The sequence below is a fragment of the Venturia canescens genome, chromosome 5, assembly GCF_019457755.1.
Source record: "Venturia canescens isolate UGA chromosome 5, ASM1945775v1, whole genome shotgun sequence".
NCBI lineage: Eukaryota > Metazoa > Arthropoda > Insecta > Hymenoptera > Ichneumonidae > Venturia > Venturia canescens.
The window spans coordinates 7,619,856-7,633,212 of NC_057425.1; the positions used below are offsets into that span (position 1 = coordinate 7,619,856).

General features: G+C 41.0%; 1 protein-coding gene across 4 annotated transcripts in view; it reads left to right on the top strand.

The window, feature by feature from the left end:
• Nucleotides 1–13,357, top strand: part of exd (extradenticle) — a 52,858-nt gene that overhangs the window by 28,666 nt on the left and 10,835 nt on the right. For all 4 annotated transcript variants that reach the window (XM_043420511.1, XM_043420512.1, XM_043420514.1 and 1 more), the window contains exons 3-4: nt 8,318–8,571; nt 12,498–12,688. In XM_043420511.1, the coding sequence (XP_043276446.1) occupies nt 8,318–8,571; nt 12,498–12,688 (445 nt within the window). The remainder of the gene's footprint in view (nt 1–8,317; nt 8,572–12,497; nt 12,689–13,357) is intronic.

Genomic DNA, 13,357 nt, shown 5'->3' on the forward strand with positions numbered 1-13,357 from the left:
AGAAAACGAGAGTTTATTTTCGAAACGAAAGAAAAATGTAATTATGGGTTCGTGACGTAGAACGTTTTTCCATTAAGAAAAAAATGGTTTTCAACAAAATCGGGGTTCTTGATGCGACACGAAAAAACAGAATTTTCTTGTTGGATTATATAAAGATTACGAAAAATATTCAGTCCCCGCGTTTCGTTCACGGTCGCAGCAACACTTTTCTTCACCGGAATTTCAATACCGAGGTTAATATGTATTTTTATTTTGCCAAGGGTCACGAGTAATTTTTGCCAGAATATACGCTGAAAATTCCCCTCGCAGCCATTTCACCTGTCACGCTAAAAATTCTCGTATTCCCCCCCGCCTGTTTTACCCACGCTCCACGCTTTCCCATACGTTCTACTTTATCGCGACAACATTCACCATGAATTTCAACGTAAAATTTACTTTACAATTCTTTTCGTGTGATTACACGACGTATACACTCCGTAGATACGATCGTCTTCGATCGTAAAAAGTGTGTTGAAAAATTCGTTGTCCGATTTGAGTGGATTGTTTTTTTTTGTTTTTTTTTTCAACTTGTTTTTTTAAATTAAACATTTTTTTTCAATTTAATTTATTTGTAATTTAATATTTTTATATTAATATTAATTTATATTGATATTAATAATATATATTATACTATATTATATATTCTATATTTTGAAACGTCAACCCCCTTCTTCAACATAAAATAGAAACTATACACTTATCGAAGATTTCTTTGATCTCAAAATTCATGAAATCAACGTTATAAAATATAAATTTTTGATTGATTTTTGTAAGAAAAGGAAGAAAGCTAATTTTGTTAATCAAAAACATTTATTTTTCTTAATTAAATAATTATCTATCACAAGAGCAATGGAAATCAACGTTAAGGAAGTTGAAGCGATATGTATAGGACATGATACGAAAAATACCTTAGATTTTATTATTCCAAATTAACGAATTGAAAATTTACGTGAATCTTCTTGAACGGCGCTTAATTATGTGTGAAAAATTTGGAGAGGTTTCACCGCCTGCTAATCGAGATATTAATTGTTGAACAATGACAAGGTTAAACACGGGCTCTTATGAAGCTTAAAAAAAATTGCAAACTTCGACAATAAATGTCTCAATTTCACGAGGGTGAATCATCGGCATATCCCGCCAGAAGTTTAATACTGTCTTAAGCTTTCTGTTTTAAAAATTTTTATGTGCAAAGTTGTAAAATAGTTTTAACATAAGATACGCTTCAACCTCCTTAAGGCCACGTCGACTGACCAATCCGTGAATGTAGAGACAAAACTCTCGTTCGAGATGATATCTCTGGGCCAATTCAAATTTGAGTTACTTTTGGAACGAGTTATTTTGTGATCCTTTGTCTGGAGCTCATTCTTGAATGAGCTCTCGCTTCGAGTACAGACGTAGTGACCCTGGAAAAGCAAGCTCCAACGACATAAACCTTAAAATAAAAAATGATTAATTATATCATTGGTTATTGCCACAATGAAATCTCTTTCATGCCTGCTCCTAAATTTTAAGCTGCTCTCGAAATCACGCGTACCGGAGAGCGACGCCATTGGGCGTACCGTTGCGATATATAATGATAAACTAAATAAATTTAAGTTTAAATTTAATTGAATTGAAATCGTTTTAACTCGTTTCGACGAATGCACCAATGATGAGAGCTTTATCTTCTCATTCGATTTTTCCGAAAGCCGTATATTCAGCGTTGCAAAGCGAGATTTATTTGCCTTTCGTACAGTCGCCGAAAGTTGGATCGAAACCGTTCTCATCGTCGTGTGTACGCGAACGTTGTGGATTGAAGATAAAAAGGGTTGCGAGCAGGGTAGGCAGAGACACCGCAGGGGATGCGCAAGCTTTAAGCTCTGCGGTTCTATATCTCTCGCCGTGTGAGCCCCCGGCATTGTTAATAATGCAGAAGTTAAGTTGGCTAAACTTTCCAATTTACCACGACCAAGTACTCCCGACTCCTCGTGTGATTAATGCTTCAAAATTTTCTGCTCCCGACTTTCTGCCCTCTTTTCCACTCGCCCCATCATCCCCGTTTACACGCCGATACAGGATTTTTCAAAATTCCTCAAAAGTCACGCCTTTCTTCTCACTCGATTCGATTTTTCGCCAGAATCGATTTCTACACTTCGATAAATGCCCGTGTGACAACGGAATGATGCAAAAAACTCTCGAATTATTCCAGTGAACCTCGAATTTTGTTCCCCCTTGAATTTGCAATCATTTTTCAAGCCCCGTTCGTGAAATAAAAATCGATGAATTAAAAAAGTATTTGTTATCCTCCATTTCGTTGGACTCCAACGTCGCAAACTTCAGCGTCGTTTCCATGAGCGAATACATGCGCACGGAAAAGCGCAGTTCCCTTTTCCGAATCGTCGGAGCGTTTTTCTCGAGAATCACTCGCGACAGGGAGCAATCCGACAAGCAACGGCTGACCCGTCGTTTCCTGGAGACTAACGTTGTTTGACGTTCCTGTTGGATCAGCCAGTAGCGGCGCGGACACACATCGGAGCTGCATGCACGTACTTTTACGTGTAGGATGTCGAGCCATACGTTTTATCCTCTTGTCTCACTTTATCGCGTTATCTCCCTTGCGTTCCTTTAAATTTGGCCTTTCCCCAGCAGGCTGGCTCAAGCTCACCCTTCCCGTATCCGTTATTTCTCGATCTCTCTTTCTCCCTCGTCCTCATCGCGTACTCTTTCTCGCGCGCACGCATTCTGTGTTCGGAGGACTGAAAATTCTCGACAGGCCCGACAACCCTTTGTTACTGTCCTTTATCTTAATTGCTCTCACGGTTCTCCCCGTTTAGATCAATACGAGAGCCGAGCATCCACCACAGCTTTGCCGCCCTGTGTATCTCGTGCCCCCCGTTTCTCTTCTCTGCTCTCGCCGGGCGCGACTTCCTCGCTTCGAGAATATCCAGCTCGATTGAGCTCTTTCTCTCTCGCCACCGTGACTCGCCTGCCATTTATCCTCCTCGTTTTCTCTTTCTGTAGGATTCAAATTATTCTCGGCGAGCGTGCTGCCGAATACAGCATCGCCTGGTGAGACGGGGCTGAATATTTCGGAATCATTAAACCTACCGGAGGGGGGAACGAGACGGCGGAGCTTAGAGCCGAACTCTTAATGGAAGAAAAATAAAATTCATAAAAGCCCCGAAACTGCAATCTGCTTCCAAACGAATGAGTTTCTCTCAATTCCAAACTTTAAGGTAGATCAGGTCCGTAGGATCGTATTTTATGGCTGCCTAAATTGGGTCGATTTTCACTTCATGATTGAAGATATCACTCAAGACTATAAATTAATATCAGAGTTATTAATTAGAAATTGTAAATACATTTTTTCAATTTACCTCATCGCTAATGAAATTACAAGTCACTCGCGTTAATCGAGAATCCATCACTGATTGAACTCGAAACTTTTTTATGTCAAAGATCGCTTTAGAGAATGGAAAGGGAAAACACGAGGGGAAGTGGATCAAGGAAACAGTATTAAGGCATTCCTTTCACGAATATTCTACAAATAACTGATTTTAAATTGCAGCAAAGTGAAAGTGCGTGCGAATAGATTGGCGAAATTTCAGGTCCAGTTGTCCAACATTTGGTGGAGAATCGAAACTTGAAAAATCGTAAAATTTACACGGGAGCTTACTAAAGTTTCATGTACCAAATATTCTGAATTCCTGATACAAACTGTCTGATGGATAGAAAAAAATTTAAGGAACCAATAACGACGATAGAAATAAAAGGTTACCGAATATGCTTGAAAGAGATATTAACGACAGAAGTTTGAAAAATCGTTGAAGCAGGAGCTTTTTCTGTGTAACCGCGACTTCTCTGAGGTTAGGAATCGGTCGAAATTTCGAGTGCCCCAATTTGCGCCACCAAAAAATACAGTCGTGCGAAAAAGACAGAAGGCTATGGCAGGAATGGGCCAAGCCAGGAAGAAACAAAATGCCGAAATAAGCAAATGTGATTACCAATTTCGTGCACAATCCTGCGTATTTTTATCCAGCATATTTATAAACACGTTTATCCAAATAACTAATAAGACGGACTTAAAATTTGATACGCGCGTCAGTCGACCACCCATTTAAACGCTGTGTAAATCCCAAGATTTTCTTAAGAAAATCGTTTCGTGCATGAACTGCAGCCTTGACTTGAATTGCGTGCCTTTGTGAACCGATTTATCGCGTTACTCATTTTTCGTTCCCGAGGCATTTCTCGTTTATTCCACAAAAAAATGGTCAGTCTTCGATCAATTATGATCGCTAATCGCCCACGCGACACGGGCTGATCCCAGCACTTGTTGTTTTAAGCATCTCCACGAGAATTTCATTCACTCTCGTCCTCGAGTGGCGCGAAGCGTAATAATTCATGAGAATCATTGCATGGATGTTCTACAGGATCTTCGCGCAATTGTTAATTCTCGTAATAACTAGTACGAGCTAGAAATTCGTCTATAAAATGTTAAATGAGGCTGTCACACTTGAAGCCACATGTCTCGACGGTTCGAGGCTTCGTTCCCTGAAGAACCGAATGGCGCGGTGGTTCCAACGAAACGCTGAAAGTTCGTTGCGAGTTAGGGCCTTTCGTCTGCCAGGGGGATCGATAAACTCGTGTCTAGGGTGTTCGCGAGTTTGAGTATGGAGAGTTTAGCACACGGACGTGAATTCGTGCTCGTATACAGTCGACGGGCAGACCGTCTCAGTCGTAAAATGTTAAATGCTAGTAAAACTGAGTTTACGCGCTTGTAAGGACCCCCCGAGAGGCTCTGTGCGCGCCCCGGCGTACACGCTCCTCGGCACCTCCCCCGCTCTCTCTTCCTCTCGCTTTTTATTTCATTTACTTACTCCCTCCCTCTGCCGCTCTTTTCCGCTTGAAAGCAACGAACGAGGACCCTTCTCTGTCCCAGAACAGACACACGCCGCGCTCTCCCCGTTCTCCCGTTTCTTCCATTCGTCCCTCGCTTCAAATGAAACCCCCTTGAGATCTAATGACTGGATTATTGGGTGTCGAGCATTCTGCGAACGCAAACTCTGCACCCCCTGCGAGAATACGCACCGCACGAATCATCGATTCACGATTATCCGATAATACACATTTCATATCTTTGGCTCCTCGTTTCAATCACCTAAAAAAGTCATTTTCGGACAACGAAATGCGGCATTACGGGGTGCCAATGAAATTTACGACCGTCACAAGGTTAAACATGATTAAGGAAGTTGAGGCATTAGAACGAAAATGATCTCATCGCTTTTAAACCGCGATTGCATCTTATAAAGTGAAGTGTAAAAAAAAAATCAGTTGAATTTTCATACAGTTTAGGAGCGTCGTTATTGCTGAGAAAAATCAATAACAATTTGGGCCAAATTAACATGTATAACCTTATGGAAGTCGAGACACATTCGGCGATATCTCCGTTAAAAATGATGCTAAAAATATGAAATTTTTTGGGCAACTTGAGCAAGGCTTGCCGGATAATGTCAATTTTTTTCAGATTTATCAGGAGATTTGCTGAGATTATATGTATTAATAATAGTCTGAGCTCCCACCAGTTTTTCGTCTTTTTTCCCCAACTTTTCTTTAAAGTGCGTATGCAACATTGCCCAACTGCAAGCTGGCCTAACTTTTGAAAGGTACAGGTCATAATTTTTGGGTAAAAAAGACTGTACAGCCTCAACTTCCTTAAGGAGTTTCGGTACAGGCGATTAAACCATGCTAAAAACATAAAAAATTTCAAAAAGTTCAGAATTTTATAAAATTTGGTGAACATATTCTTTAGTGCCAAATTTGAGAATACAAATTTTTTAAGATTTTTCTTCTACACAGTTATCGAGTAATTGATCACTAAAGTTCACGCGCATAAGCACAGTGTTTCCATATGAATAGGTATAGGAAAAAATTTGTGTTTTCGCACTTGATGTTGAAGAACATTATTACCAAGTTTGATCAATTTCTTGATATTTAGACTTCTGTACCGAAACTCCTTAAACGAATAAAATAGTTTCACGTCAAAGCGCAGGTTCGTTCTCCCCGAAAACATTGTAGTTAACCGAAGAAAACTCGTCGTCCAGTAACATCGAGATTGCTATCGAACCAACAATTTTTCTTTCTCAGTCCAGTTTGATTTTCATCCTCGTGAATTTCAGGGGAACCTCATTTTTCGAGGAAACTTTCGGGGACGAACGACGAGGATATTAGAGCTCGCCGCAATTTTCTCGACATTAATTTTCATGAATTTTTCAACTTTAATGAAAAGTCTATCCCTGGCAGAGGTGCGAGGGCTTTTCAAAACTTCTTTCCCCCAGAGCCCTCCGCACTCGCAGGTCTCCGCAGGTATATTCGTAGGAGCACTGTTTCTTTCCTAATTTATTCAGATGCGTACATATCCATTCGCGCTGTTGCGCCGGGCGTTTTTATTCGGCTGAAAATTCGAGGACAAAGGAGGAGTTAACTTTGGTAACGTCCGGGGCCTGTTTTCCCTGCGGAGCCTCATCGTATCCTCGTCCGTCGCCGGAAGGTGTGAAAAATACGGAATGCGAGGAGAAATGAGGGGAGAGAAAGCGAAGAGGGCCGGGGGGAGTGTGACTTTACAGTTGTTTCTTCGTTTGAATAAGAATAACGAACGGAGTATCTACAAAAGAATATTGAATGCTCGCTAATGAAAAGATTTGACGCGGCGGAGTTTTAAATCGAGATCTAATGGAGCATGAAACTTGGAGTACGTACTCGAAGAATATTTTTTCCGCTCGCGAACCCCTGCCTTTCTTTCTCTTTCCAGCATTATTCTCAGGCTCGGAGCTTCTTTAGCTCCGAGCTCGCACCCTTTCACTTTGACGTTCCCGGGGGTGCGGTGTTCCAACTTCCAACCCCCTGTCGCTACTTTCCTTTTCATTTAGCCTCTCGAGCTCCAGCCCCGGCGCGCTAATCTTCGCGCTCGGCGACGTGCATACGTTTCACGCTCTCGTGATGCAAAGTCCCTCATTTAGGAGAGCGTCGGGAGGCACGGAGCGAACTCTTTCGATCGCACAGTTTTTTCCGACCTCGTCGTTCGAGTGGAGACAAAAAAAACAGGGGAAAAAGGACTTGACGAAATTTACGGAGACAATTCGTAACGGCAGTTCGCACGATCTAAAGTTCCGACGGTCCTGAAGCTGGAAATTGCATATAAACGCTCACGGAGAATCGTCGAATGGCAAAAGCTCGAGGCACGAAAACAGAGACGCGGCGGCAGAGCGAGTGCGAATCGCGATTCTATCGTCTATGTATCGGGTGTAGACGCCGAAAACGAGAGACGCCCGAGGACTCAAACCCTCCGGGCTTTTATGGGTCATCCAGTTCCATCACGCCCCGTAAAAGTACAATAAAAACAGCTTTTTCGCTCACCAACCAGTAAGAAAGATGGAAATAGATGAAGAAAGGAGGATATTCACTTTTTTATATACCCAACGTTACAATCGAGTGGAAGTGAAACAGGCCAAAAGTCATTCAACGACCCCACGTCGCTGGGCTTTCCCTCCCTTTCGGGTTTTATCCGTTCTTTTCGATTTACGCATTTTCTCGATCATTAAGGGGGGGTCTGCTGTAATTAGAATTTTCAAAAAAACGATTTTTTTTATTCCATTTTCTCTGAGAATACATTTTTAAAAGTATGATACTCAAATTTTATAATAACCTGAGCAGTCCAAGTGTACTTTTGAGCGACGTTTACACTTGGCTGTCTGAGCGCGCTAATGAGCACCGCCCAGTGCGGTCCTCCCGCGTACCTGTCTTCGTTTAAACGCGTTTTTTCTCAAAATTACGTTTTTCGACAGCTCGTTGATAAAATCTCCGAAACTACTCGAGCGATCCTTACGGAAATCTTATCACGTGTTCATTACGATTATAGCTACGGCGCAAATCATACGAGTTTTAAAATTTTGAGCGGAACTATTTTTTTTTTGCAGAAAACGATGAAAAAACGTGCTTTTTCGAAGTTTTTAGAAAAATGGCCGCCATTTTGTCATTTTTGAAAAGCCATTTACCTTTTGAATTTCAAAACATTTTTACTTTTCTCCGATCCATTCCAGAGATTTAATAAAATAATAATATTTCATTATTTCTATATTTTCAGACGTTGAAATATTTTCATTAATTTCCAGTACGAGTTTATTCGACGAATCGTTATTGACGAATTCGCTCAGTAAAAAATGACCAGCGATTAACGATTCCCCATTGAATTCCCCTTTTACGTATATCACTGACGTTTTTCTTTTCCTTTCGGTCATTACAGTGCTCTCGCTTCGCAACACCCAAGAAGAAGAGCCGCCCGACCCACAGCTGATGAGATTGGACAATATGTTGATCGCCGAGGGTGTCGCGGGTCCCGAGAAAGGGGGTGGCGCTGGTGCAGCCGCATCGGCATCGGCTGCTTCGGCGGCCGGCCCTCCCGGTCAGCCCGACAACGCTATCGAGCACTCCGACTATCGGGCAAAACTCGCTCAAATCAGGCAGATTTACCATCAAGAGCTTGAAAAATACGAACAGGTACAAAGACCGTTTTCAATATTTATTTCGCTTCTACCAAAATTCCAGTTACGAAAATTCACATTTTCTTCCAAAAGCAAATGATCCTTTTTTTAATTTATTTTTTTAGTTGCTGCAATAAAATCCTTTCCTTCGGGAAACAATACTTTGAAATATTTTGAAAATCAATTAATACCACGAAAATATTTTATTTCAGTGCCCCAAAAAATCGCGAATTTTTCGTCACTGTGATCACAATTTTCCCAGTGAAATTCACTATTTTTGTCATCGAACCTTTTTCTAATGGGTTTTCGCGCCATTTGCATTCACTCGTTCCACCGAACGAGCGACGAAAAGAATCGACGTGGACAAAAGTGACGAAAAAAGTGAGAATTATTCAACGGTTCTCCTCGCAATTATGACAAAATTCGTTGCTTTTTTATCAATTATTTTCATACAAAATTCAATCATTTGGGAAACAAACGATCAATTCTTTTTTACCATCATTTTATTACGAATGAAAAAAAAAAGGTAAACCAAAGTAATGACATTCCTGTGAAGTATTCCCGATTAAGAGAACGCAGGTCCACAGGACGTGTTAGTACGAAAATTCAAAATAACAGAGAGCTGAGATAGAGCAGATTTTTCGAGAGAGGCACGTCTTTGCACCGTGTCTCTTCAACCTGATCGCGTGACGTTGTTTCCTTACAAAAGCATGAACAAACGTATCCACAAATACATCGTGATACATTTCATACACGTGTATACGTATATTTATGTACACGATTGTCTGTATTGCGTTCCCGAAGATTTATAAATGTGGGAAAGAGCTGCACTGCAGATACGCGCTTGTGGAGTCACGTAACGGTGTGTTCTCTCGAGCATAAGCTCGCCGATCATACCCGGCTAAGTTTACTATACTCGTACACGAAATATCTTGAGTTTCTCCTATAAATATGATACGAGTCGTCCACGATCCGGCATTCCTCGAATCTCTTCCACGGGTGCATCTTTTTTGCGCATTTACGATTGAAGCTATTTTATTTAACGTGAATTCGACAGTGAATTCGAGCCTTCTGAAAATGTTTCGCTCATTCGATGGGTTCAGCGAGTTTGATCAACGCTCAATTTTTCGACCGATTTTTTCTGAATTGCAATGCGGACGACGCCGATACCTCGACGATTCGAGTTACTTTGAAATATTTATTGATGAAGTGAAATCACTTCGATGGAGATTCTTAAGGGCTTACACTTGTGATGGGCGGAAAAATCGATTTTTTTTTATTAGGTATTCTTTAAATCTCAGAATCGTCTTTTTTTATAAATATACCTTTGCAGTGGACACGATCACTAATAATACGAAGGATTTTGTATCTTGTTGGAAAGAAAATTATTGACTCAAAAAAATCTAAAATTTAGCACCTCGAAGAATGAATTTTTTATTAAAACTGTCGCCGTTGTTTTTAAAATCAACATTTTTACAAACCCTTCGTCCAGGTCCGTTATTATAACGAGAAAGTGCTATAAATTCGATATGCATTGGATCAATAGTTTTTTAGTTATCGCGTCCACCGCAACCGATGCTCAAAAAAAGTGCGACTGGAATACAGCTGGAGTTGCGCCATTTTGAGAAATGTTTTGTTGAAAAAAAAATTGTACTCGAGTAGAACTTGTTCGGAGGAAAATTCAAGCAAAATCGCGAGGGTGCTCGGATGTTTGCGCGAGAATCTGTAAAAACGGTGATTCGAGGTTATTCTGATTTTGGAAAAAAGTATTGTATTATTCCATGGAAAATTGAAAAACTCCGAAGGCGTTCCCGAACGTGGAGGAAAATAATCGACTAACCGTCGTGAACACGAATGAGAAAACATCTGGATCGGTTAGTTACGAACGAAAGGAAGCAGCCGCCGGATTCTTCGGTGCAGAAGACGCTGATTATTTTTAGAAACTCCGACTCGTTGGTTCGATGCTGCGCGACGTGAAAGCGATGCCTGAAGTAGAAGCGAGAGGAGAAACCGCGAGGAGTGTCGTCCAGGAATGTATTTCGCTACAGTTCGATATTGTTAAAAGTTTCTATTACGTATTAAGGGGAGAAGAGAGAGTATAAAATATTTCAAAAGTCAGAGAAAGCCGGTCGAAAGATTCACTGAAATGAAAACAAGCAAGCGAGAGAAAGTGGGAGAAAGTAGGAAACTGTGAGGACCGAATAAATTTGCGAATGAAAAACAGGAAGTTGAGAATAGAAGAGATTTACAGAGTGTAAGGGAGGAAAGAACAAGTGCAAAGGGGTAAAAAACGGGAGCACAAAAATAAGGAAGATACGAAGGAAAAGGAAATGGAAACTGCGGAAAAGGATGAAGGAAAGAGATGCGGAGGAAGGAGTCTGGAAAAAGCACGGTGACGCGATTCTCGGAAAGAAGCGGAAACGGAAAGTGAAAGAATGAGAAAAGAAAAAAGGAACGTCGATCTGGAAAGGAAATAGAAGAGAGTCGGAGGAGGGTCGACATCTTTCGTGGATTTTCCATCCAATCCACCCTCTCTCGTCATTTTCACCCTCCGTTCCTACCGGAATGCCATTTCCTCGGAGTGTCCTGGCAGACGTGAAGAAAAAGGAGAGAAAACGAGAGATTCAGAATCCACCCTCGCTGTAGTGTTCCGAGAGAGCTCTGCTCTCCTCTTTTTGGCTGATCGAGCTCCCTCGTCTCGATCCTCTGCATTTAGTTTCCAGGTACACGCGCCCTCTTCAAAAAAGCTTGAGACCTTGCGGAGTAACGGGAGCATTGAATCGTCCGGTGAGGAGCGAGCAACCAGAGTTCGAGGACCTCCGATCGAGGGGAAAAACCGGTGAAATAATAAGCACGAAACCTCGAGAATTTTCATCGAAACATTTGGCATCTCTTCGTCATTATTATATTCTTCTTCCAACGCAATAAATTGGTGTATATAAAAAAAAAAAAAAAAGGGTTCGAGCTCGGTTTACGAATAGCCAATATAAACTCTCGCATGCGAAATTAGTCGGAAATTCATCAATTCGTTTCGTCAAATGGCCAGCAAGGCAGCAACAAACGGGAGGACATTCCGTTCGGAATTCCTCGTACGTTGAAAATACCAGAAAAACTATATATACGTAATACATACACGTATATAATGCGCGCCGGATGTATATGTACAAAATGTACGTCCATGTACATACGGGGCGCTGGGAGAGTGGAATCCATTCCGAAATTGCAAACCATCCCCCACGTCACTTCTCCCCTTGGCTATCCAGACAGTGTCGTCTCGTTGCTGTACCCTATTCTCGCGCTCTCCTCGCCTTCCCTCAGGAAAAGTGAGCGCCCCCCGCCCTTTCCGCTCCTTTCACCCGATAGCGGCGTGCTTGCCTCGCGTCTCGAATACTGATATCGGGACGAAGCAATGAGAAAAGCGGACTCGTACGTTTTCCCTCTCTCTCACTTCCTTCGGTCTTATTTCTTTTTTCTCTGTTACACTCAAACCGCCAACGCCACTGTACGAATAATGCATTATTTCCCTTGCCAACGTCTCGAATTTTCATCTCGCCCTCTCCCTCGCCTCTCTTCTTTTTCTGCACACGTACACACTTTCCTCCTCCTCTTCGTCTTATTTTTACCCTTCGACGTTTTCTTTCTCTCGTGATCGGTTCGAATTCTGGCTTTTCGCAAATCCACTTTTCCTCACTCCCTCTCGCTCCTTCTCTTCCCGCTTGTAAGTTCAGACTCCTACGTGGATATATTATCCCGGGGTTACTTGCCGGAGACATGAGGCGATTCATTCATCGATCCGAAGATATTTTTACGGGAAAAGATTCGGAATCGAGTGTGCTAGCCCTCGAGATTTTCATGCTCTTACGATCTCCTGGAAAATGAATTTTCCTCGCTATTTCATATTACTCCTTCTTATTCATTTTCTTTTTGCACTTTCGTTCGCAGGCCTGCAATGAATTCACCACCCACGTGATGAACCTCCTGAGAGAACAGAGTCGCACGAGGCCCATCACGCCCAAGGAAATCGAAAGAATGGTACAGATCATTCACAAAAAGTTTTCCAGCATTCAGATGCAACTGAAACAATCCACCTGCGAAGCTGTCATGATCCTTAGAAGTCGATTCCTCGATGCAAGGTTCGTAAATCCACTCGGAAAATCGTTTTTATTCTTTTTCATTGCCTTTATTTTATTTTTATTTTTTTTTTATATTTCATTTCTTTTAAGGTATAACTGAATGGATAGGCTCGACCAAAAATTATATCTGATCGGAATTTCCGTACTTCGTGATGCAATAAAGATCTGAAAGAATTCAGCAACATTTGGAAAGTTATGAACTACAATAATCAATAATATTATTGCCCAAAAGTTATTAATAAATTGTTTAAATAAATCATTTTTTAACAATTTTGCGGTAAACCCTTGTTTTTTTTTTTTTACGAATCTAATGTGCGCATTTTTCTGAATGCTCATGATTTTTTTCAGAATTTTCGTGGATTTTTGAAATTCCCTTTTTTAAATTTTTCAAGTCGCTCTATTTGTACATTTTTGATCCAGTTACCTTGAGACTTTTCAAAACTGATGGTAAATATGTCTTCTGAAACATATCCAAAATTCAAATTTTTTTAAATTTTTTTCAAAATTTTTTCAAGAAATTTCAAAAATCCTCGAAAATTCTGGAAAAAATTCATGAGCATTCGGAAAAATACACGCATGTGATCCGTAAAAAAAAAAACAATAGGTCACTGCAAAATTATTGAATAATTAATTGTTTAAACAATTTTTCATTAACTTTTGGGTAATATT